Source organism: Petaurus breviceps, unplaced genomic scaffold, assembly GCF_028583685.1.
Source record: "Petaurus breviceps papuanus isolate PSGF00001 unplaced genomic scaffold, PetGlider_PUasm1.0 90760, whole genome shotgun sequence".
Lineage (NCBI taxonomy): Eukaryota > Metazoa > Chordata > Mammalia > Diprotodontia > Petauridae > Petaurus > Petaurus breviceps.
In genome coordinates this window covers 2,080,482-2,105,335 of record NW_027187338.1, presented here as the reverse complement: position 1 = coordinate 2,105,335, position 24,854 = coordinate 2,080,482, and the positions used below count along the sequence as shown (strand labels likewise).

The following is a 24,854-nucleotide window of genomic DNA, read 5'->3' as shown; positions in this document are numbered from 1 at the left end:
TGCATTAACTCTCCCAGAAAGGCTGGGGGAACAGCCAGTTCACTCACCAGCACCATTCCTGGTGCTGGATTATGGTGTCAGGCTTGCTGTTCTTGGGTGAGGGTGACAACTAACTCTAACCATGGCTAATACAGCTGGGTCCTATGGGTGATTGTTTATAGGTGACTGAGTTTTCACTTTGGAGCTGCTGGAACTTCTCTGGACCAAAATTGAACAGCAATCATGAGCTATGGAGACTTTACTGCTGTTGATATATTCCTTCCTTCCCTCCTTTCCCTTTCTCCCCCCCTCCATCCATCCATTCAGCCATCCTTTACCAAGGCCTATAAAGTCCTCAATCCTATGCTGGCTATGCTATGGGAGACAGAGAAGTATAAAACCCAATCCTGCCTTTTGGGAGTTCAAAGCCAGATGGGATGACAAGAGTCACAGCAGTGAACCAGAAAGAGACAGAGGCCAATAAAAGTGAAGTCCCTGATGTGAGACACAGACAATACAGGCACTAGGAGTTTGTGGACAGAGACATAGCAGAAGGTTAATGTGATTAGGAAAGGCTTGAGTTGAGACTGGAAGGATGGGTAGGCTATGGATAATTGTAGAGGATTATGTTGGAAATTCCAGAGGGTGACTAGATAGAGGGAGACACATAATGAGTAACATTTAAGGCAGAAAAACACCAGATGTGTCCAGGGGTGGGTGAGTCACATGATTTGGATGGAACACAGAGCACAGGCTAAAATAAGGTTGGAACCTTATCGAGGAAGGCCTAGAATGCCAGGATAAGGAATTTGTATCTTATCTTAAAGGGGCAGCTAAATGGTAAAGTAGATAAAGCCCTGGGCCTGAAGTCAGGAAGACTCCTCTTCCTGAGTTCAAGTCTTCCATCAGACACTTAGCTGTGTGACCCTGGGCAAGTCACTTAACCTTATTTGCCTCAGTTTCCTCATCTTTGAAAAATGAGCTGGAGAAGGAAATGGCAAGCTACTCCAGTATCTTTGCCAAGAAAACCCCAAATAAGATTGTGAAGAGTCAGAAATTACTGGACAACAACAAAATTTTATTTTAGAGGCAATAGGGATCCGGAGAAAGTTTAGGGGCAGGGGAGAGACCATGGCCAGACTTATGTCTTAGGAAAATTAAAAGGAAGTGTTAACAGGATTTGTTATATGGATATAATGGAGGTGATGGAGACGGAGGGATGAAGAATAAATTCAAATTGGAACTTGATCCCAACCTCAGTCTCTGATTGGGTAGAGTAAGTGGGCACTGAAGAGGTTCTGGTCAGGGTGAGGAGATACTGAGGAGGTAGGTAGGGTTAAGAGGGACCTGAGAAGAGTGAAGGCAAGGTAAGGAGAGTTCCAACAGGGTGATGGGGCATTGAGAAGTATTTGGGAAGGACAAGGGAACTTTAAAAGGGGGTGGCCAGGATAAGGGGCTGTTTGGATAAGAGCAGTCCAGGAGAATGATCAAGGAAAGTGAGGGAGCAAAGAGAGTGAAGGGGAACTTAGAGGGGTGGAAGTGGGGCTTTGGTATAGACAGAGAGATGGTCACATTCCCCTGGAGGCGTTTTTGGGGGCAGGGAGGAGAGGCAGGTCCTTTTGTCTTAAAGGAGCTGAGACCTACTCCCTTGATCTTTGCAGGTGCCCCATGATGAATGGGGGGGTTATCCAACTGGGGGCAAAGATGGGGAGATCCCATGTCGAAGGATGCGAAGTGGTAGCTACATCAAGGCCATGGGGGATGAGGACAGTGGGGACTCAGATGGCAGCCCTAAGATGTCTCCAAAGGGAGCTTCTCGCCGCTATGCCTATCGCCGTTCATCCAGCGTGGACCAGGCTCGGATCAAGTAAGGAGGTGGCCAGCAGGGGGCTGGATGTTGGCAGGGAGGCACCCCAGGCTCCTCTGTGGGCTTTCTCAGTCCAGTGCTCTGTATGGAGGGGCTCCCTCTGAGCTCTTTACCTGGGGTGCCCTCTATAGGGTCTCTCAATCAAATTTCCCCTATAGGATTTTTTTGGGGACCCTCCATCAAACCCCACTCTGATTCTTGTGTCTATACCCATTCTAGCTGCTGTGTGACACCCCGGATTCGTCCCCGGCCTGGGGCTCCTGGCTATGGCCGCTCCCTTACCACAGGACAGGTAAGTTATTGGGACTCTTCCCCACTAGGCCTGAAGAGAGGGAGGGAGAAGCAACTTCCATATTGATAAGCAGATTGGAACTGGGAAAACCAGACCTTTGAGCTCCTGTCGGGGTCTCCGCCCAACCAGGTCTCTTTGAATCCATCCCTTTCTGCTAGACACAAAAAAATTAAGATTATTCCCTGGCCATTAAGGCAAACTGCATGATCTATGGAGGGCTATGGAATTCTTTTTTTTTTCTTTTTGGAGGGGGGAAGGCAGGACAATTGGGGTTAAGTGACTTGCCCAAGGTCACACGGCTGGTAAGTGTTAAGTGTCTGAGACCAGATTTGAACTCAGGTCCTCCTGACTCCAGGGCCGGTGCTCTATTCACTGTGCCACCTAGCTTCCCTGAGCTATGGAATTCTTGAGGGATACAGAATTCCCTTGCTATAAGGGTCTCGAGGACCTGATCAAAAGATGTCCTTCTTTTCAAATCTTGCCACTGAGTGACTGCTACTGAATATTGGGACCTGCTCCCATCTGACCGTCAGACTGGCCCCAGTGTACGAACGACACCTGTTATCTCAGATCTGGGAGCTGTGCCCGGGCCAAATGACAAATGCTTCTTTTTGCTCCGAAGAAGCTTTGGGCCCATCACCATCTGAGGCTGAGCTCCCCAGGCCAGGATTCAGCCACATTTGTCCAGTTCCACCTGCTACCCCCTTGTTCCTGGCATCGACCCACTACAATTCTTCTGTTCCTTCCTCCCTCTCCCTCCCCAAATATTACAGGATTAGATGCGGAGAACAGCAAGAGTTTATGAAGCAGCTATTGTTTGCAGCTCATAATGCCGGTTGGCTGGGGGGAGATTTAATGGTTTAAATAGGGTATGGACCCTGCACTCAGGTGACTTAAAGTCTGGTAGGAGGATAACACACACAGGCATCACTCCAATACATAATGTTGTTATGTAATTAGGGAGGTACAAGCACAATGCTTACCCAAAGGTAAGGCCTATGGGGGAGTGGATGGAAAGGTTCTCAATGAGAGGAAATCAGGAAGACTTCATGGAGGAAAAGATATTTGAGTTGGATTTTCAAGGATTAGCAGGAATTCGATAGGTGAGGAGTAGAAGGGAAGGCACCCCAGGTTTAGGGAACAGCAGGAGCATGGACGTGGAGGTGAGAGACCCCATTGTGTTGTTGGGGCGAGTGGAGAGTAGTCTACTTTGGCCGTGGCATACAGTATGCTGAGGGGGAAGCCTCTAAAAGAAGGATGTAGCCAGATTTTGGAGGGCCTTGAATGTTAATAAGTAGTTAATACTTTACCTGGTAGGTGAAGGAGAGTCAAAGCTTTTTCAATCAGATCATCAGTGCATAAGAAAGACTGTCTTGGTATCATTGTGAAGAATGGATTGGAAGGGGACATCATTTGAGATGAGGGGGACTCGTGAGGAGGCTGCTGAGATAATCTGGATAAGGGGTAATGAAGCCCCATTCTGAGATGTACCTTCCAGTCCTCTGCCAAATCATCCCAGAATTATCATTGTGAAAGGAGTGCTAAGACCCACCCTTAGTATTTCTCCCTGACAAATTAGGCTTGATTTTTCACTATTAGAAATTCATTTCTTCAGGTTTAAGAATAATATGTGCCTTTTAAAAGTCAAAGTCTCCTTGGAGGGATATTATGTCAAGGAAAGGGCATCAGTCATTCAAAATTCAGTGTGAATTTATGTTCTCCTGGTCAGCAAGCCAAGAACAAGGCTCTGAGAGGGCAGGAGTTTAGAAGGGACATTGGGATGCCGGGAGGCTCTGGGAGGTGTGTGTAAAGGGAGGCATGATGGTTCTGTTTGACTGGTTAAGGTGGGGGCACTCTCAAAGGGAATGCTGAGGGGTTGGAGACTTGGTTGCAGAGGGGTGAGCTTTGGATACAGAAATGGGCAGAAACTTGTACTCTTTGCGGAAAAAAACCCCAAAATTTAATTTAACCTAAATGGAGGAGAACAGTACAGTTAGATATATAATTTATGCAGACTGTGAACATGAATATGTTAACAACCTCCAACTGCAGTCCTTAAGAGTGTTGGGGTATGGGCCGCCCTACTCAGGATGCTCCTCCCTGACCCATCCCCCCTCTGCTGTATCTCCACCAGCTCAGTGAGGAGCTAAGCCAACAGTTTGAAGCCGTGTGTGGGTCGGTGTTTGGGGAGCCTGAGTCCCAGGCAGTGGACGCCCTGGACCTACCCGGCTGCTTCCGTATGAGAAGCCACAGCTACCTCCGGGCCATCCAGGCCGGCTGCTCACAGGATGACGACTGCCTACCCCTCCTCACTGCCCCCATGGGAGCAGGGCCAAGCAGCGTCCTGAAGACCAGCACCTGTGAGTACTACCCATGCCTGCCCCCACCCCACCCCAAACTGACCTTGGGGATGAGTAAGAAACCCTGGGCTGGGAGCCAGGAGACCTCGGATCTAGACTTAGCCCTATCCCTCATCTGCTGTGAGGTCATGGCCAAGCCGCTTCTTTCTAAGCCTTGGTTTCTCCATGTGCAAAATGGAGACTATTATCCCAGGGATGCCAGGGGGATACAAGGGAAGAATGCTACGTCTGTGCATGTGTCTGTGTCTTGGACAGTTATTTAATGAGGATAGCTTGTTACTCTTCTGTAGGTCAGGGTCTTGTTCTCTGGTTATGGAGGCCTTAGGAGAAGTTCGACCTTGGCCTTCTCTTGGAATATGACCCCTGCCACCTCTACCTGCTGAACTCAGAACTGGGGTCTAGTCCCATGTCTTTTACTTACTAGCTGTGTGATCTTGGACAATATACTTCCCTTCCTTGAGATCTGGTTTCCCCATCTGTCAAATGGGGATAATATACCTGTCCTATCAGCCTCTGCCCCTCCCTTTATTCCCTTGTCCCATAAGGCTGTTGGAAAGATTAGATGACAAAATGGGTGGGAAAACCCACCCCAACAGAATGGTTCTTCATAAATGGGAACTATATTTATTACTAAGCTATCTGGGGTCTTCATGTTGCTGAATATTCTTCCCGTGTGTTTCCAGGTTATGAGTGTTTTTATGTGTGGTCACATGTGCCTTGGTTCAAGTAACAGTGTGTCCATAATCTCATGTTTCTGCCACAGCCTTTAACTTTAGAAAAGCCCCACCACCCATCCCTGCTGGACGACAGACTCCACCGCGCATTTCCATCACAGCCCAGAGCAGTACTGATTCTGCCCATGAGAGCTACCCACCCCCTGAGGGCCCCGCCTGGGCTCCTGAACCTACCCGGCGCTGCAGCTCGGCTGACGGCTTGGACGGCCCCCCCACAGGGACCCGGACCCTTGAGCTGGCACCAGTCCCAGCTCGGGCTAGTCCCAAACCCCCCACCCTCATCATCAAGACCATCCCTGGGAGGGAAGAGCTCCGTAGCTTGGCCAGGCAGCGCAAATGGAGGCCTTCCATTGGGGTACAGGTATGGGGGAATGAATATAAGATGGGAATACCAAGTGAATTAATTTTATTTTGGGTTATCTATCTTTCAGGATATAATACAGAGTCCTCTTATGTTTAAAGCCCTTTCCAACCTGACTTTGGCCTACCTTTCCATGACTTGACATTATTTTTCTTCATGCACTCTATGTTTCAGCCAAATAAATCACCTTTCTCTTCCTTGAAGTTGGCATTCAGTCTCCTATCTCTGGGTCTATGTAGGCTGTTTTTCATATCTGGAATCCATTCCCTCTTCATCTATGCTCAGAATCCTTTGCTTCCTTCAAGGCTCAGCTGATCTATTACACCCATGGGAAGCCTTCTTTGATTTCCCTAGTTAGAAATTTCCTTCTCAACAATTTTGTCTTGCATTTTCTTAATTTTGTTCTAAGAATTCTGCCACCAACACTTTGTGTCTTGTTAATAAGTCCTTAAATGTAGCAACTTTAAAGATCGTCTCTTGGTTACATAATTCACAGACTGAAGTGATTTTTCATAGCCTTCAAAAATAGTGTCATATTTTTTGTATTTTCTTATCTATTTACATATTCTAACTCCCAGCAGAATGTGAGAGCTGTTTTTCAGTTTTGTAACCTCATCTCCTAGCTCAGTTCCTTGTATATAGTAGGCCCTTAATAAATTCTTGCTGAATTGAATAAATTAAATTCATAGAGTCTAGGAATTGCATGTTGGGATATCCCTAATTGGACCATTAATGCCCAACACAACTTCCAATCTGACTATCCCTCTTACCCAGTTTATATCTAACCTGATATCGTGGAAAGAGTATTGGATATGTTGTCAGATAACTTATATTCAAATTCTGACTTTATAATGGTCTATATGTGTGACTTTGGACAAGTCACTTTGCCTTTGAGAGCCTCAGTTTCCTCATATGTATAATGGGGTTATTATATGACCTAAATTTAAAATGTTATAGAAATGGGAGTGGCCATGATCTCAGTCTGACTTACTTTACCCCTGACTCCACTATCTTGCCTTGGGAGCAAACTAATCCTATCCCAACCTTAAAGTATCTTCCATGTGCTATTGAGCTTGAGATAAGTTGATAAGTTCCAAAGCCAGAACCTTGGACTTTTCTCCTGTCACTGGATTCTATGACTAGGACTTTTGGTCCTCATGACTTATAGCATATCAGAGCTGGAAAGGCCCTCGAAGGGCATGAAGTCTAATCCTTACCTGAGTAGGAATTTCCTCTATCACATAGCTGGTGAGTGTTTTTCTAGCTTCTAACTGAAGATGGGCCATGATGGAGAGTGGAGAGTATCTTCTGAAGTAGTCCATTTCACATCGGCAGCAAGGGGCACAGATAGAGCATCGGGCATGAAGGCAGGAAGATTTCTTTTTGAGTTCAAATCTGGCCTCAGATACTTACTAGCTGTGTGACCCTGGGCAAGTCATTTAACCCTCTTTGCCCCAGTTTCCATATCTGCAAAGTGAGCTGGAGAAGGAAATGGCAAACTGCTCTAGTACCTTTGCCAAGAAAACCCCAAACGAGGTCACAAAGAATTGGACATGATTGAAAACAACTGAACAACAACAGCCACAACAAATTTCACATTGGGATATCTCTAATTGTTGGGAAATTCTTCTATACATCAAGTCAAAATTTACCACTTGGCAATTTCCAGCTATTGCTACAAGTTTGGCTCCCTTTCCCTTCAGACAATTGAAGATAGTTGGCTGTGTGTGGTTGATAGGCAGTCAACTGGAGCATAGCTACAAACAGGGCTGTAGCAAGTTCATGAGATAGTGGGTATCAAACCTACTCTTAGCCTATAGTGACTAGGCCTTGGATTTGGTGATGACGTCATTCCCTGGCTGGGCCTTCTACTGCCCTCCTGTTGGGCTCAAGCAATATTTATAGAACATAGGAGTGTGCTGGTAAATGTTTAACAACCAGCCTCTCTAGATAAAATGTATGTACTTGCATCTGTATTATTAATACTTAGTCTAGATGATAATATATATAAACAAATAATATAAAAAAATAAAATTAAAACAATATAATATAAATAAATATAGTAAAACAACAAATCAAATCCTGATTTGTAGCAATTGTCAATTTCTGAGGCATGAATTCTCACATTGGACATTTAACAATTGGTTCTTCCAACCCATTTAGAGCTTGGTTCCAGCACACCCTTGGATATAACCCTCCACCATGCAAAATAGATTGCTCAGAACTCAACACAATATTCCAGGCGTGATCTGACTAAGGCAAAATATAGTGGGATTATCACCATCCTTGATTTCTACATTGTGCCTCTTTTAATGCTTTCTTCACTTTTTGGGGGGACACATCCTACTATTGATTCATTTTTAGCTTACATTCCATTAAATCCTTAAATCTTCTTTGGATGACTTACTATCTGGTTACACATCATCTTCTTATACCTATAAAGCTGATTTTTTGAATCTGTGTGAAACTTTACATTTATCTCTATTAAATTTCTTTTCTTTTCTTAGATTTGCCCTCAAGTTCTAGCCTTAGACCTTTTGGGTCCTGATCCTGTTAGCTGCTCCTCCCAGTTTCATGTCTTCTCTCTCCAAATTTAATAAGTGTATATCATCTGTGTCTTTAACCTAGTAATTTGTAAAACAAACAAACAAACAAAGAGAATGGGGCCAAGATCAGAGACCTTGGGCACTCCACTAGAAACCTCCCTCCAACTAGACATAACCATTTAATGGATTTAGTCATTCCATCCATTCCAAATCTGCCACACTGTGGGCTCCTTTAGCTCACGTCCCTCCATCTCATCTATCAGCCTATCATGAGACATTTGCCACATACACATACTTCTTCTCTTTAATTGATATTCTGGTTAGCCAGAGAGATTCTGGGGGACTAGCACACAGGTAGTTGGTTGTTCTGTGGGAAGCTTTTACTGCTTAGTGCTTCAAAGAAAGGGCCTGTTGGATACAGGGCAGAGTTGTTACTCTGTGTCTCTTTTCCCTCTCAGGTAGAGACCATCTCAGACTCTGACACAGAGACAAGAAGCCGGAGAGAGTTCCACTCCATTGGGGTCCAGGTAGAGGAGGATAAGAGGTAAGTGAATGTGGGAGTATCTTTCCACTTCCTTACTCTTCATCTTCTGTCCCTGGGAGAGATGTCAGGGTGGGGCAAAGACTGTTGACTCCTGAATGTAGAGAAAGGCTAGCCTCTCCCTGACACCTGAGCCAGTTTCACTTTTCTTCCTCTCTTATTATAAAGGAGATTAGGCCCTGTATGACAGTATGGAGTCAGTGATGGCCAAGGGCATGTCATTCAATAAATCAACAGATTTTATTTTTATTTATTTATTCTAAATTTAGTAGCCATCAGCAAAATCAAATGATTATACATGACATCACTAACTCCATTATTTACAGTTCTAATCAACACATTTTTTTTTTATTAATGTCTCCTGTGTGCCCAACTGTGTGTTGGGAGACAGAAAATTCAGGTGTGGTAACTGTCTAGACCTCACAGTCTGCTGGCAGGAAATAAGCTGAAACCTGGACAGGTGCTAGAGTACAGCTAAGTGAAAAATGGTCCTTCCAACCCCACGTGCCAGTCAATTCTTGAGAAGGGAGAAATGCCTGTGAGTTAGAGGAGCCAACGAAGGTGTCTTGGAAGGGGATGACATTTGAGCTGGGCTTTGAAGAATGTGTATGTGTGTAGGGGAGTGGGTGAAATAGCATGTTATCCCCATTTTGCAGATCAGAAAACTGAGGTTCCTAGGGGTAGGATAAGGAAGTGACTTGTCTAATATCACACATCCAGGATTTTAAGCTGGATCTTCTGACTCTTGGTTCAGGGTTCTTTCTACTGTATCACATTGCCATGGAAGGACAATAGTGCATTATGAGAACAGTGTGGGACTACTTAGCCTGGATTTGTGGGGGGGAGGGGTTGGAGACGGTAGAACTATAAAGACAGGGAGACAGGGAGAGTTTGTACCCCTAGGGCAGGGATGGGGAACCTTTGGCCTCAAGGCCAGATGTGGCCTTCTAGGTTCTCAGGTGCAGCTGTTTGACTGAATCCAAATTTGTTCTTTGAAGTTAAGATTCAGTCAAAGGGTTGTACTTGAGGACCTAGAGGGCCACTTATGGCCTTGAGGCCTCAGATTCCCCACCCCTGCCCTAGGGCCTTGAATGCCAGGATAAGAAATTTGAATTCTATCTTGTAGGGAATGGGGAGCTACTTTGAGTAGAGGAGGGATCTAATCAGATATGTACTTTAGCAAGATTATTTGGGCAGCTGCATGAAGGATTGAATGGAGAGGGAGAGAGACTGAATCAGGGAGACCAATTAAGATCTGGCTATTACCTTAACCCATGCAAAAAGTAATGAAGCCCTATACTGGAATGGTAGCTGTGTGAGTGGAGAGGTGGGGGTGGATCAGATGAACGGGAGAGTTTTTTTAGAAGAAGAATCTTGGCAACAGCTTGGGCACATAGGGTGAGGGAGAGGGAGGGGTCAGCGATGCTCCTGAGGCAACTGAGAAGATGGCAATGCCACAAGATCGGCTACTGTCCCACTCACAGGCTAACCTGTGTGTCCTCCCCTGGTCCTAGACCCTCCTGTCCCCTCTGAACTCTTAGCTCGTGCCCTCCCCTTCCCCAACTCCATTTCCATTTCAGGATCCAGGGGCCAATTCCCCTCATCCCTTCCTGGCTTTGGGGTGTGGGGGAGAGTTGGGATGCCACGAGGCAGAGATTGGAGACTGAATGCCAGCAGCACATCTCTCCTTAGGTTCTGTGGCCTCTATCCAGGGCTGGTCGCCATGGCGACAGGCTCCCAGGCAGCTGCAAGGGAGGAAGGGAGGAAAAGAGAGAGGGAGGGAACAACTGGGTGGGGAGCAGAAGGGAGCCCCAGAGTCTGGCTCCCAAACCACTCTTTTCTACAAGGCAGTCCAGATGGGGCTAAGGAGTCAGACACCCCCTTCTGTCCCTGCCTGTCCCCTGCTCCCCACTTGCCTGGGTCCTTGGCTTTGAGCCTTGCTCATAAGATCCTAAGATCTTTAATTGGAAAGGCCTTTAGAGATAACCTAACCCAGAGCCTTCATCTTACAGATTCAGAAACTGAGGCCCAGAAAAGTTGTTACTTGCTCAAGGTCACAGCATTGTTAGCAAGTAGCAGAAATGGAAATAAAATTTAGGTTCTTTGCATCCCCCCAGGATTGTTAGAGAAATTGAATTCAATATGATAAACATTTAGTGTGTACCCAACCCAGTGCTAGTGCTGTGGGGGAGATGTGAGCCATAGAATATCACAGCTGGAAGCAGCCTTCCCCCCATAAGAAAACTGATGTCCAGAGTTTCAGTGACTTGCTCACGCTTATGGTAAGTTGGTAGCAGAGCCTAGACTAGAACCCAGGCCTCTAGCCTCCCAGGCTGGGGATCTTTCCATTGTGCTATAAGAAGAAAGCTTGAGTTGGGAAATTAAGATCCATGAGTTGTAGTGGGAAGACCTCTAGACAGGGGATCAGAAGACCTGGGTCTGAATGCCCACTCTGCTATTACAGCTTAGGTGACTGGGCAAGTCACTGAGACTCTCTGGGCTTCAGTATTCTTATTTTAAAAACAGAACTGGCGAGATCTTTTTCAGGCGGAACCCATCTGGCTTTCTTTCCATGGGAAGTCCACATTTCCTTCTAATCTTCTCTTTGTTTCTTTTGGCTGGAGAGAGTACTGGGAAGAAAGAGAAGTGTCTCCAGGATGTACAGGGAGTGGGCTTAGGCTAGAGAAGGGCAAAGGCAAGGCCTGAAGGGGAGATGGCAGAACCTGAAAGACACTGGGAGGAGGGGATGAGAAAAGAGAGGAGATGAGGGGGTAAGGCTTTGGGGAGCTATGGAAGAGGACATGCCTAGGTAAACAGAAGGGGATAAAGAGGGAAGGGCCTGGGAGGGGGGATAGGATGAGATAAGACTGAGAGGCAGCTGTGGGAGGGAAGAAAGGGGCAGAGCCTGGGGGACTTAGATCAGGTAGCAGGAGAGAGGGTCAGATTTGCAGGACCTTTGGGGGAGAAGAACTCAGCTGATAGAAAACTGAGAGGTGACTGACATGCATCTCCCTGGCTAGGCGAGCCCGGTTCAAGCGTTCTAACAGTGTGACTGCTGGAGTACAGGCGGACCTGGAGCTGGAAGGCCTAGCTGGCTTGGCGACCGTCGCCACAGAGGATAAGGCTCTGCAGTTTGGCCGCTCCTTCCAGCGGCATGCTTCTGAACCCCAGCCGGGGCCTCGAGGTCCTGCCTATTCTGTCTTCCGCACCGTCCACACACAGGGCCAGTGGGCTTACCGTGAGGGCTACCCATTGTCCTATGAGCCACCTGCCCCAGATGGGCCTCCTGGCTCTGGCCCAGCCCCTGCCCCGACTCCGGCCCCAACTCATGGTCGCCGAGACTCGTGGATGGAGCGTGGCTCCCGCAGCCTCCCTGACTCTGGCCGTGCCTCCCCCTGCCCCAGGGATGGTGAGTGGTTCATCAAGATGTTGCAGGCAGAGGTGGAAAAGATGGAGCACTGGTGCCAGCAGATGGAGCGGGAGGCAGAAGACTACGACCTGCCTGAGGAGAGTAAGTGGGCTGAGGGGATACCTCAGTATCAGGCTGCCTGCTATGGGGTGGGGGTGGGGGCTCCTGAGTTCAAATTCAGCCTCAGACACTTAATAACTGTGACCCTGAACAAGCCACTTCACCCCTTTCTGCGTCAGTTTTCTCATCTGTAAAAGAGGAATAATATCTCCCACTTATCTCCCAGGGTTGTTGTGGGGACCAAGTTAGATAATATTTGTACTAGATAATATTTGTATTAGCATTATATGAATTCTAACTATTATTATTTTAACGATATTACAGCCAACTTTCAGTTTGCCTTTTAATGAGGACATACGTACAGCTCTATAGATTAGCCACAGTTCCAATTAGTTGGGTTTGGGGAGGGATCACTCTCTCTCCGACAAGAGTTTTCCTTCTTCCTATATCTGGCTCATAGTAACATCATTTTGTATTCTGTTGGCTATTTTAAAAAAGCCACACCTTTTGGGAGTCCTTGGTCTGAGGTGGGGTGTAGAGAATTGTCCACGGCTATAGCCCAGCTGAAGGTTTGACTTCGAGAAAATACGTCTGTGACCTGACCCAGAGGGAGGGTACCTTCTGGTCACAAATTCCTTTATGTTACAATCCTTTCGATTCAACAAATTCTGCTGAATTCAACAAACATTTATTAAGCAGAGGAGCAGTGCTTGGCACGGGGTATAATAACAATGAGGAAGCAAATCACATCCTTTGCCCTTAAGAAGTTTGCCATTTGGTAAACTAAGCCTTCCAAGATGTCTAAACCTGTTCTGAGAATAGCAGGATCCTGTAATTTCTGGCTTTTCCAGTCCCACTGTCTCAGAGATAGTTCCACTCAAGAGAAAGGAGGAAGGGCTTAGGAGGTGTCTTTCCTTGTGTGTCTCCCATTGTCTTTGTGATACAGTCATCATTGCCAAACCTTTTCATGTTCTCTGTGCCCAAAAAAAATCCCAGGCGATTCACATCATAGTCTGACACACATGGGCTCCTTAGGTACATATACCATACAAAGGACAAGAGGTTTATGGGAAGCCCTGGAGTCACGTTGTTTTGCCACAGGGTTATTACCTGGCTCTTTCTTTTTCTTTTCCCTCTGATATAAACCGACTGATAACATCAACTCGGAAGTTTTGCTTTTCCTGACTTTATTTGTTGCACTAGAAATACTAGCGTGAGAGAGAGGGTGATACCATTTGGCTGTGACTGCTGCCCTCCCACCCTCATGACTCAGCTACCCTTGTGGCAACAGAGGCACCGAGCCCTGACCTTGTTGATGCCTGAGGTCCTGCTATGCCTAACCTCTGATGATATTTCCCCCCTTTTCTGTCACTGCTATCTTCCCTCTGGGTGTCCTGGTTCAAGGGTCCTTCTCCTCCATCCCTACTCTTTCCTCCTGGCTACCGCATAGTCCAGACCAAACGTGCACTTTTTAAGGGCTTATTTTAAAAAGAGAACATAAATTCAGAAAGGTAATCAGAAATACATATAAAAGACTCTACCCGTGACTCAGTAGCTCCCATTTTATTTAGCTATAGTCCTTCTGCCAAATTGTCCTGCTGGATTTCCCAAGACTTGGAGCTCAGGACCATGTGTTTCCTTCAATATGGACTCAAATGAAAATATCTTTTCTTTCCATAGGGTATTCCTATTGATTTGACATGACTAGAGCTTAGCACTTAGTGTGGCACTAATAGATATTTATTGATTGATTAATGACTAAGCCAGTCAGTTTAGTCATATATTTGTATAAATTCCCTAAGTATCTTGAATATCAGACTGTTATCAGAGATATTTCATGCAGGACTTTTTATTTGTTGACAGCTTCTCTTCTTACCCTAGCTGCATTAATTTTGCTTATATGTAATCTTTAAATTTTTATGCAGTCAAAGTTGTCTATTTTATTTTTTATGATAATATCTAGCCTTTGCTAGGTTATGAATCCTTGTCTTAACCACAGATCTAAAAATTACCTCTTCCCATTCTCCTCTAATTTTTTTATGATGTCACTTTGTATATTTGGGTCAATATCCATCTGGAGATCATTATAGCATATGGGTAAAAATACTTGTCTCAATGTAATTTATGCTAAACTATTTTCTAGTTCTCTCATCAATTTTTAAAGAACTTTGGCTCTGGAGTCAGACGACCTGGATTCAAATCCCACCTGTGATGCTTTGTTGGCTGTGTGACCTTGGGCAAAGATTCAGTTTCTTCCTCTGTAAAATGAGGGAGTAGGACTAGATGATCTCTGAGGAACTTTCTAGCCCTGGATCTATATTCTTATGAATACCAAGTCCTTTTTCCAGTAGTTTGGATTTTGTGGCTTATTGAATGCTAGACATTAACCAGCTATTCTGGACCAAACTCATTTGTCAGCTTCATAATTCCAACATTACTCTTAGCCAGTCAGGAATGGCAAGCTTTGGGTGTTGCTTTCAAATGTTCCAACAGAATCACTTGCTACCTCATTACTGTCTTTCTCTTTTAGAAAGAGGAGGGGAAGGGAAGCTAGGTGGTTCAGTGAATAGGGCACCAGCCCTGGAGTCAGGAGGACCTGAGTTCAAATCCAGCCTCAGACACTTAATACAAAACTAGCTGTGTGACCTTGGGCAAATCACTTAATCCCAATTGCCCTACTTTCCCTCCTCCAAAAAGCAAAAAAAAAAATAATCATACCATGTTAGAGCTGGGAGGGTCCTTAGAGACCATCTACTCCCCACCTCCTCATTTTACTGAAGAGAAAGCTGAGGCCCAGAAAGAGGAAGAGATTTAATATGAAATCACACATTAATTAAGTTAGTGGCAGGGCTGGGACTAGAATCCTGTGTCTCCTGACTTCTAATCTAGGACTTTTCTCCAAAACCTTTTCTGCTACTGTGGATGCAGCTACAGAAGGTGTTTCTTCTCTCTGAGGGAGTTCTACTTTCTCTCTGAGAGATGAGCAGATTGTGACTGAGGACTCAACTGTGAGGAATGATGCCATTTAGGGGATGGGAGAAGTCATTCAGTCACAAAGCATTATTAAGCACTTACCATGTGCCAGACACAATGCTAAGCACCACATATACAAAGAAAGGCAAAAAATTATCCCTCTCCTCAAGGAGCTTACATTCCAATGGGGAAGGCAACATATAAATAAGTAGGTTAGAAATAACACATATGCAGAGTGGATGGAAGGTAATTTGAGAGGGGTAGGCATTGCCATCTGAGGGACTAGTAAAGGCTTCCTACAGAAAGTAGCACTTGAACTGAGTCCTTTTTTTTGGAGGGCATTTGGGTTTAAGTGACTTGTCCAAAGTCACACGACTAGTAAATGTGTCAAGTGTCTGAGGCTGGATTTGAACTCAGATCCTCCTGACTCCAGGGCTGGTGCTCTATTCACTGTGCCACCTAACTGCCCCTTGAACTGAGTCTTAAAGGAAGTCAAGGAGACCAAGAAGGAAAGGAGAATCTAGTGAAAGCAACAGAAAAATCATCATTAAAGAAGCAGAAGGAGGAACACGAAAGAGCAGTGTCATCAAACCCAAGGGAAGAAAGTGCATTTGGGAGGGAGTGTTCAATAGCGTTAGATGGAGCAGAGAGGTCAGAGAGATGAGAATTAAGAAAGGTCATTGCTTTTGGTGGTTAGGAGGTCATTAGTGACTTCGGAGATAAAGTGGTGGCTATGGAAGTCAGATTCAGGGAACTAAAGAGGGATTGGTGTTGAAGATGTGGAAGCAGGGACTGGGATATGGGGGGGGGGATTAGAATACTGCTTTTAAAAATGTGGTCATAAATGGAAAAAGAACTGTATAGTAGCAGCTGAGATAAGTGATCTTTCCCCCCCCTTCTCCAAGATAAGCAGAACATGTGACTGTTTGTAGAACAAGGGAAGAAGCCAATAAAGAGGGAGATATTGGGGGTGCAAGAGATGGGAGATGATGAATGGATTAAGTTCTTATAGAAAGCAGCAAGGGATGGGACCACAACGCAGGCAGAGGGTTAGATTTAGCAAAGAGGAAAATCATCTCATCTTCTGAGACTAGAAGGGAGAAAAGAGAAGACAGGCAGAGGTAGAGAGGTAAAAATAAGGATCAGGGTAGATAGTAGAGCTCATCTCAACCTTGATTTTCTTAATGAACTAGAAAAGGTTCTTTAATTGAAAAAAATGGTTTTGTGTGTGGAATCATGGATTTGTGGTGACTGACAAGGCAATAAAAACAAACAGCAGATATTAGTTAATGAAGCTTGATATTCTGGAGATGGTGAAGGTCATAGGTAGGAGAGGATGCCTGAGGCTGGGGCTTGAGATATCTTTTTCAAGAAAAATTAAAGATTTTTTTTGTCTTTCTCAGTCCTAGAGAAGATCCGGAGCGCAGTAGGCAGTGCCCAGCTTCTTATGTCACAGAAAGTGCAGCAGTTTTTCCGGCTGTGCCAGCAAAGCATGGTGAGTGCCTTCCTTCTCCTCTAGGGCCAGAACCTGGTGTCTCTATAAGAGGAGGCTTGTGTCTTGACAAAGGAAATGTGTAAGTTTGTGGAGTTGGGGTTTCTGGAGGGGGCTTATGTGATGTAAGAGCCTCTGGGGCTAAAAGTGCAATTCTTGTCAGAGTTGGAATACCTCTGACCACCCTCAGGCTGGCTGGCTGGCTGAGCTTGCAGAATGAGTGGTCAGGTTCCCCTTGCATTTTTCTGGATTTCCTAATGGATGGGGGTTGGGGAAAGCTTCTCCAGTCTTGCCTTATGCCTGGGCCTGGGCCATCTCTCTCTTCTCTTACCTTTGCAGGACCCAGCCTCATTTCCTGTGCCCACCTCCCAGGACCTGGCTGGCTTCTGGGACCTCCTGCAACTTGCCATCGAGGATGTGAGCCTCAAATTTTTGGAGCTGCAGCAGCTTAAGGCCAACAGCTGGAAACCTCTGGAGCCTGAGGTGGGTGGTCTCAGATAAACTAAGCCTCTTGGGGTACAAGACCCTGGTTTTTCTTTCTCAGATGCCCTGGAAAGGCTACCTACTCCCCTTCTGAGCTTCCACCACCAGGGACTTCCTTGGGAGACTTTCTTCTCTCTCATATCCTGCAGGACTGAAAACAGACTTACTTCTCCTGCCACATACATACACATACACATCTAGGGAGCTTTTATAATGAGTCTTTGCAGAGCTATATAGAACGTGGGAAGATGGTGGGGAAGGGACTGGTCCAACATTCCTACCAATGTAGACATCCTCTATAAAGCTCCATTATAGGAATCATCTAGTTACTTCAACTAGTTTCATTTCTTCCTGATAGCTTCCCATAGCAATTAAGAGGTTTAGGGCCTCAGAATCATGAGACCTGGAATCAGTTCTTACCACTGGTGTCTGAATCCTGGCATTCTGACCAGCTAAAAGCTAGCCTCTGAATCTTTCCAGCTCCATATCCATACACATAAAAGAATAAATATCTGCAAAAGAATCCTGCTTTCCCAGAGATATAAGACACAGAATCATACCTCCCCTGAACCAGTGCCCAGGACTCTGCCTGGGAGCAAAATGTACTAAGTCAAGACTGTTTTCTATGTAGTGCAAAGATAGGACACTCCAACAAGGTGGTTCAGTCATTTGAGCTTTTTTGAAAGTCCTGTTCTGATGAAATTTCTCAGTTAAGCTCAGGAGTATCTAGTCAGGATAATCAGAGAGGTGCCTGGCAAAGGCAATTTGTTTACAAGCTCAACATGTATTCCTTGGGGCACACAGTGCTGTGGCTATTATACATTAGCCCAGTTCCTGCCTTTCAGGAGCTGTTCATAACAATAGTGCTGTTCAGGACCACTGACAGCTCCCAGATGCCCTTTTTGTGTTCTGATACTTCTGGTGATCATTTTATCAACACGCATCTATTACGTGCCTACTGTGTGTCAAGTGCTGTACTAGGTGCTAGGGATGCAAAGATTTAAATAAAAAGATCCCTAATTTCAAAGATCTTTCCTTGAGCCAGTCTTTTCCTTTGTTGGCTAACAACAAAGGGCAGCTAAGTAGCACAGTAGATAGAATATATAGATAGACAGTAGATAGATATATCTGTCCTGCCTCAGATACTTTCTAACTTTATGTCTCTGGACAAGTCATATAACCTCTCTCAGAATCAGTTTATTCAACTGTAAAATAGTGATGATGATAATAACATCTCCTTTGTAGTGCTGTTTTGAGGACCGATTAAGATAACACTTTTTGTAAATCTTAAAGTACTATAGAAATGCTAGCTATTATTATTATATGGGCACCTAGGTGGTACAGTGGATGGAGTGTGAGGCCTGGAGACAGGAAGACTCATCTCTGTGAGTTCAAATCCAGCTTCAGACATTTACTAGCTGTATGACCCTGGCAAGTCACTTAACCCTGTTTTTCTCAGTTTCCTCATCTGCAAAATGAGCTGGAAAAGGAAATGGCAAACCACTCTAATATCTTTGCCAGGAAAACTCCAAATGGGGTTATGAGGAGTTGGACATGACTGAAAATGACTAAACAACAACAATTATCATAACTTTCATTGTAAGGGAATTCCTTCTTATCTTGAGTTGAAATCTGTCTGTAACTGATATACATAGATACATAGAGCTAGAAAGGGCCTTAGAGATCTAGTCATAATTCTCCTTCATTTTATAGATAGAGAAGTGGGGCCTGGGGAGAATAGGTCACTTACCCCGTGTTACATGGTGACCTGGTAGCAGTGGCAAAGATGGAATCTGAACAAGGGAAAAGTGCCCAACTCTGGACCCAAGTAGAACAAACCTAGTCACTTTCCATGAGAGCCTGCAGGTATCTGAGGACAATGGTCATACAATTCATTCATTCACTAACCATTTCACCCACTATAACCCAAGTACTGTGCTAGGTCTTGAGGAGACAGAAAAGATAACTCTGGCCCTCTGTAAGAGGAGCTGTTGTTCATGGAGCCCAATGGGAAGGTTGTGGTTCCCGGTTCAAAAGGGCATGTCCACCTGGGCTCATGCAGGTGATAGTAATGATAACTCTTTATAGTTACGGAAAAATTCCAATCACTATCACCCTTTGAGGTAGATCATGCTGGCATTACACCATCCCACCCCCATTTATAGATGAGGAAAACAGAATTCAGAGAGGTGACTTGTCCAGTGTCACACTGCTAAGTAAGCATTGGATCCAGGACCAGAAACCAGTTCTTTTGGCTCTAAGACCAGTGCTCTTTGCTTAGAATGCAGCAACCTATGCCTTTGGATCCACTTACTCTTCTTGACCTTAATGTTTCCCATCTGGCCCCAATTTAGCCCAAGGTCTTTTCTTATTATGCTTCCTTCTGATTAGTTTCTCTGCTATAGGCAGTCTCTCTTTCGATGTCACCTCAGTATACTGGTTCATCCCTGGATGATTTTAGCCGTGGTTCTAGGTACTATCTGGAAGGCTCCTGCCTCTCCCCTCACACACCTGGAGGCTGACCATCATATTAAAGATAGTTGAGTTTTCTGCCCTGCAGGTCCTGACCCTGGGACAACAATACAAGACAAGATAATAAAGACATGGCCTCTGCTTTTCTGGTAACTTCCCCCCACCCCAAACCCCCTCCTCCTATCATTTTATCTTTTAAGTTAAACATTTCCTTCCTTTTGGACATTACTCCTGGTAATGGAGCTCTTTTGACTCCTACATCACTCAGTTGAGTCAAATTTAGCTTGAGATCCAGCAGGAGTTTGAGATCTTTGAGACTGTCCAGTCACATCAGCCCCACTTACTGTTGGTTTTTTTCAAAGATAAGTGCAGGAGTTTACATGAATCCTCATTAAATTTCAAGTCCTCCTATGCCCTTTTTTGGTGGGTGAGGTGACGCTAGGCTCTTGAAGGTTCTGGTAGGTCCTACCAAGGCAGAAGGGCTTAGGGTATAGAGCCAGGGAGGACCAACCCAGAAAACTGTTTATCAAGATGTAGAATGGTAAAGATCTGTGTTTGTAGGTGGAGGAGGGGGTGGACCCATGCTGAAGAAATACTGGGTCTTTGAACTTTTGAAGTTAAGCTACAAATGTCTTTTTATTAGAGTTTGAACCATGATTTCAGCCTGAAGTGTTTCCCCCACCCCATCCTCAGCCTGCCATCCTGATTTTGATCAGCTTGGCATCTATATGTGGTGTAGTCTGAAGCCAAGGTCTGAATTTGAATTCCTGACTGTGCTACTTGCATATCTATCTATATCTATCTCCATATTAATATCTATATCTGTATGTATATACATACATATATATATATATATACATACACACATATATTTATATATGGTAATCATAGAGGGAAGGCACTGGGGTGGGAGTGGAGAAGGAAGGATGAGGGGATAAGACTTATTTTGCGTAACTCCAAAGGGAAGTTAGTAGAAGTTATGGGAAGGCAGGCTCCAACTTCCTAAAAATTTGGAGGTATCTAATAACAACTCTCTTGTCTGGGAGGTTTTAGGGGGATTCAGTTATTCCCACTGACAGCCTCTCACCCTGAGTCACACTCTGGACATGGGAGAGGAAGAGATTTCTTTGGTAGTGAAGTGGCGGTAGGTGATTCCCTACCACCATCCAAGGCTTGCCTCATTCTTGGAATTGTTATGGTTTTGAGAGGATCAATATGTCTATCATTATAGCTCCTATTTTTCTTTGTCTGTTATATTTTTCTGTGTTGGGTTCTGTCATTTTTACTACCTCCCTTTCTTTGCCTCTGTCTGCAATGTCTATACCCCTTGAATTCTACCATTCCTGCCCTTCATATTTGCCCCCAACACACAAACACACTATTTCCTTATATTTTGGGTCTTCTCCCTCTGATCTGTGCTCCTCAGTTGTTCCTGTTCTCCCATTCCTGACACGTAGTTCTCCCTGCTCTCATTCTATCTGCCACCCAGGTGTTTATATGGGGTCTCTCTGCCTTTTTTCTTTTTTTTTTTTAATTTAGCATTTTATTCTCCCCCAGTTATAGGTAAAATTTTTTTTTCTTTTTGGAGGGGGGAAGGTAGGGCAATTGGGGTTAAGTGACTTGCCCAAGGTCACGTGGCTAGTTTTGTGTTAAGTGTCTGAGGCTGGATTTGAACTTAGGTTCTTCTGACTCCAGGGCTGGTGCTCTGTAAAAAACAATTTTTAACATTTGTCTATATTGTCTCTTTCCTGCATCCTTGTTCCCTGAATTTTTGCTGTCTGCCCCTCAGATATGTCCCACTGCTACCTTTCCAATTTCTGCTTTTCTTTCTTTCAGGCTTCTCATCCCTTCCCACATTAAGCTTTCCTGCTGTCTAACCTCATCCCTGCCCCTCAGGTTGTCCAGTTTTCCCTCTCAGCTTTTCCATTCAGTTCTTTCTTTCTGTTTCTCTCTCTGTCTCTGTCTCTCTCTCCACTGCTCTGCATGTATATGCTCTTTCCCCATCCCTGCTCCTAGTTTCTGCCATCTTTGCTCCTCAGTTCTGTACCATCCCTATATCTTAGGTCTTCCTAATCTTTATCTCTGCCCTTCAGTGGGACTTTCTACTCTCTGTCTCTCTCTCTCTCTCCTCTGTCTCTGTCTCTCTCTTTCTACTCTCTCTGTCTCTCTCTCTCCCCCTTTAGTCTTTGCTCTCATATTTTCCTACTCACTTTCTTCCTTCCCTTGGGTCTTTAAACTCTCTTCATTTTTGCCCCTTGGGTCTTCTTGCTTTCTTTCCAAAGTTGTCCCTTGTGTCTTGCTCTCCTCACTCTCTCCTTAACTTCTTAATCTCTGCCAAGCCAGTTCCTCAGATCACCATCCCTGCCCTTTAGGTCTCCCTGCTCTTTCTACATCCCTACCCTTTGAGTTTCCTTCATCCGAACCCTTCAGGAACCTCCCCCTAATCCCAATCCCTGCCTCTCAAGTCATGTTGTTCTTTTTTCTCTTCACAGGAGGAGAAGAAGGTCCCTCCCCCGATACCAAAGAAGCCCTCTCGGGGGCGGGGGGTCCCAGTGAAGGATCGCTCCCTGGACTCTGTGGACCGGCAGCGGCAGGAAGCTCGGAAGAGGCTCTTAGCGGCCAAGCGGGCAGCCTCTTTCCGCCACAGCTCAGCCACAGAAAGTGCGGACAGCATAGAGATCTATATCCCCGAGGCCCAGACCAGACTGTGACCTGCCAGACCCTGCCCACGGCCCTGCCCGCCTGCCACCTGCGGCCCCTTGTTTTCTATCTGTACTGTACATACACAGCGTAGAGGTCACTGTGATATCGGGGCCCCTCCAGGGCAGAGGTGGGCCCGGCCCTCTGTGTCCCCCCAGGAAGCCCCATGGCCCCTTGCCTTCCCAGACCCTGGCCTGGTCTGGCCCTATCACAGTTTCTGGGTTTGGTTTTTTTACCTTCTGGGTCCCAAGCTAAGACTCCTTTGGGGGAGAAGGGGAGTCCTCCCCCCAAACACACACCTCCTCACCTAGAACTACCCCCTTGCTTCCTTTCCCTTCTGGGCCAGGGTCCCCTTCTCTGCTTTCTCCTCCACTGGCTGCCTCAGGCACTATCTCTGCCATCCTGTCCCCTTCCCTGCTGGGCCGGGCCGGGCCAGGCCCCCCGCCCTTCAGGCTCCATGTCCCCCCCTCCCCGCGGGGCTGGGCTTCGTGGGGACCGAGCTTTGTGGCTTTTAACACCCCCTTTTTATGAAGATTTCTGAACCTCCCCCCAGCAGAGGGGAATCCCCAAACCCAGCCATCCACCCTAATGGGCTGGGGATAGTGATCCCCACCCTCCCTTGCCAGGCCTGCTGGGGACCACAGTGGCTGGACCAACCCAGGAGATGCCATGCCCCACTATCCACCTGTTGCAGGGAGGGGAGGGTGCTGGGAGAGGTGGGAGGCTTCCTCTCCCCCTCAACTCCCATTCCCTGGACCCACCTTGACTATACCAGGAGGAATAAAGCGGCGGTGGAAGCATCGCCCAGCACAGGAGCCATGCTCTTATGCTCTCTCTTTCAGCAGGGACCCCTTCTTGCCCTCCATCCCTCAGTGAGGAAGCTACACCCATCTCCCAGGGCCCTGGGACATCTGGGAAGAGGGCATCTGCTCTGTTGGGCCTCTATGTGTCTGTGTGTATGTTTTTGTGTGTTTGTAGGGGATGCAGCAAGGGCTTGAGTACCAGATAGTTCTCTCGATGGGAACCCACCTATGTCCTTTCTCACCTTCCTCTTCCAGTCCAGTGGTCTCTGGACAGGGTTATCCCTGCTCCAGGCTAACACCTGGATCCCCTGCTCATTCTAAGCCCCAGGATGGTCCCTGAGACCCCTAGTCAAGAAATCCCTTTGCCAAAATATCACCCCTTCCCTTCCAAGGCCTTCAACTTCCACAAGGATACTGCCTTCTGCTGTCACAGTGAGCCCAGAGCCCCTAGGAAGAATTTCACATCCTCAGTCAGTCTGACCCTCAATCCACTTCCCCCTCTCTCTACTTGAGGCTCTGGCCTTGCCAATTGGCTACTACCATCCAATTCCCTCTATTAGGGAGAGTGAAACCTTTTATCTGCCCATGTCTGTGCAGGCAAAGCCAGTGGGCAGCTGGTGCAGTGGAGCTCATAAGTCCAGGAGAACTGGATTTGAGTCTTGGCTAATAGTCTTACTTCCAGTCCTTGCTTGCAGGAAGGAGATTAAAAAGAGCTAGGTTTCAATTCAAAGAGATTTCTCCTTCCCCCTAAACCCTCTCCCAAGCCTCCTGAGTGCACAGTTACCTTTGGGGGATGGCAACTAAAAAGAGATGGAAAAGATTTAGGTTCTTCCCCTTGAGGTCTCTGCCCTTGGGAAATTTTCGATCCATTAGATTCTATGTAATTTAGCTAGTAAGGGGAGAGAGCAGGGAGACCCAAGGGGTAAATTTGGGAGGCAGAGGCACATGGGGAGAAAATGGGGCACTGTGTATATGTGTGTGCTTGTGACCTGTAGGCATGTGCTTGCGTTTGTGTGGGGAGTTCTGAGGAGCAGGGATAGTAGAAGCAGGGAGAGAAATCACCTCGGGAAGTCAGGCTGGTGCGGCAGATCCGCAGCTACTGCTGATAGACCTGGTTGTCAGGGGAGCCCCAGGCTGTCAGAAGGGGTGCCCTTTGTGCCTGTGGCTCTATTTGGGTGACAGATACCCATTTCCCCGGGCCTGTTTCTTCGTATTCTGGGTTCTCCACAAGTTCCTAGGGAAGGGAGGCTTTTCAGGGCACACCTGGACGTTCAGGTTTTGTTTGTGAGCAAGTCTAGATTCTTCCGCTCAGGTAGTTAGTTCTGTAGTTGGAGCTTTTCTTGTGGGGCAGGGGATCTCAAAAAAACAGCCACCCGGTCCCTTGCCGCAGTCAGGCTTGGCCGGGCAGCCAGGGGCTTGACCTTATGACCTTTGGCAGCAGTTACAGTAGGTTTAGGTAACCCTGGTTCAGTTCATCGGGATGTCGCAAGGGCCTCTACACCCTGCTAGTAAGCAGGCCAGCAGCAAATATTTATTAAGCACTTACTAGGCAGGCGCCAGCCCGCCTCCCTCGGGGGAATCACCGCTCAGCCCAGGGCTCTCACAGGCTCAAGGTGCCTAGTTGCCTGGAGGGCTGTGCCACGTGCCCACCCATTCATAAATCCCAGGGGCTCCAAAGGCCCCCCCCCACGCCACACCGTCAGGTGGCGCTGTCACTCTCCCCAGAGCAGCGCCGGCAGTGCCGACGCAGGCGCAGGCGCAGGCGCAGGCGCCCCGCTCTCT

At 46.4% G+C, this 24,854-nt stretch overlaps 1 protein-coding gene across 2 annotated transcripts in view; it reads left to right on the top strand.

Annotated features, from left to right (window-relative positions):
• Nucleotides 1–23,084, top strand: part of DLGAP3 (DLG associated protein 3) — an 80,797-nt gene extending 57,713 nt beyond the window's left edge. For both annotated transcript variants that reach the window (XM_069067892.1, XM_069067893.1), the window contains exons 4-12: nucleotides 1,641–1,846; nucleotides 2,066–2,138; nucleotides 4,273–4,498; nucleotides 5,262–5,593; nucleotides 8,598–8,683; nucleotides 11,701–12,191; nucleotides 16,526–16,617; nucleotides 16,954–17,097; nucleotides 22,062–23,084. In XM_069067892.1, coding sequence (XP_068923993.1) covers nucleotides 1,641–1,846; nucleotides 2,066–2,138; nucleotides 4,273–4,498; nucleotides 5,262–5,593; nucleotides 8,598–8,683; nucleotides 11,701–12,191; nucleotides 16,526–16,617; nucleotides 16,954–17,097; nucleotides 22,062–22,280 — 1,869 coding nt within the window. In that variant the 3' untranslated portion in view covers nucleotides 22,281–23,084. The remainder of the gene's footprint in view (nucleotides 1–1,640; nucleotides 1,847–2,065; nucleotides 2,139–4,272; nucleotides 4,499–5,261; nucleotides 5,594–8,597; nucleotides 8,684–11,700; nucleotides 12,192–16,525; nucleotides 16,618–16,953; nucleotides 17,098–22,061) is intronic.
• The last annotated feature ends 1,770 nt before the right edge of the window (nucleotides 23,085–24,854 follow it).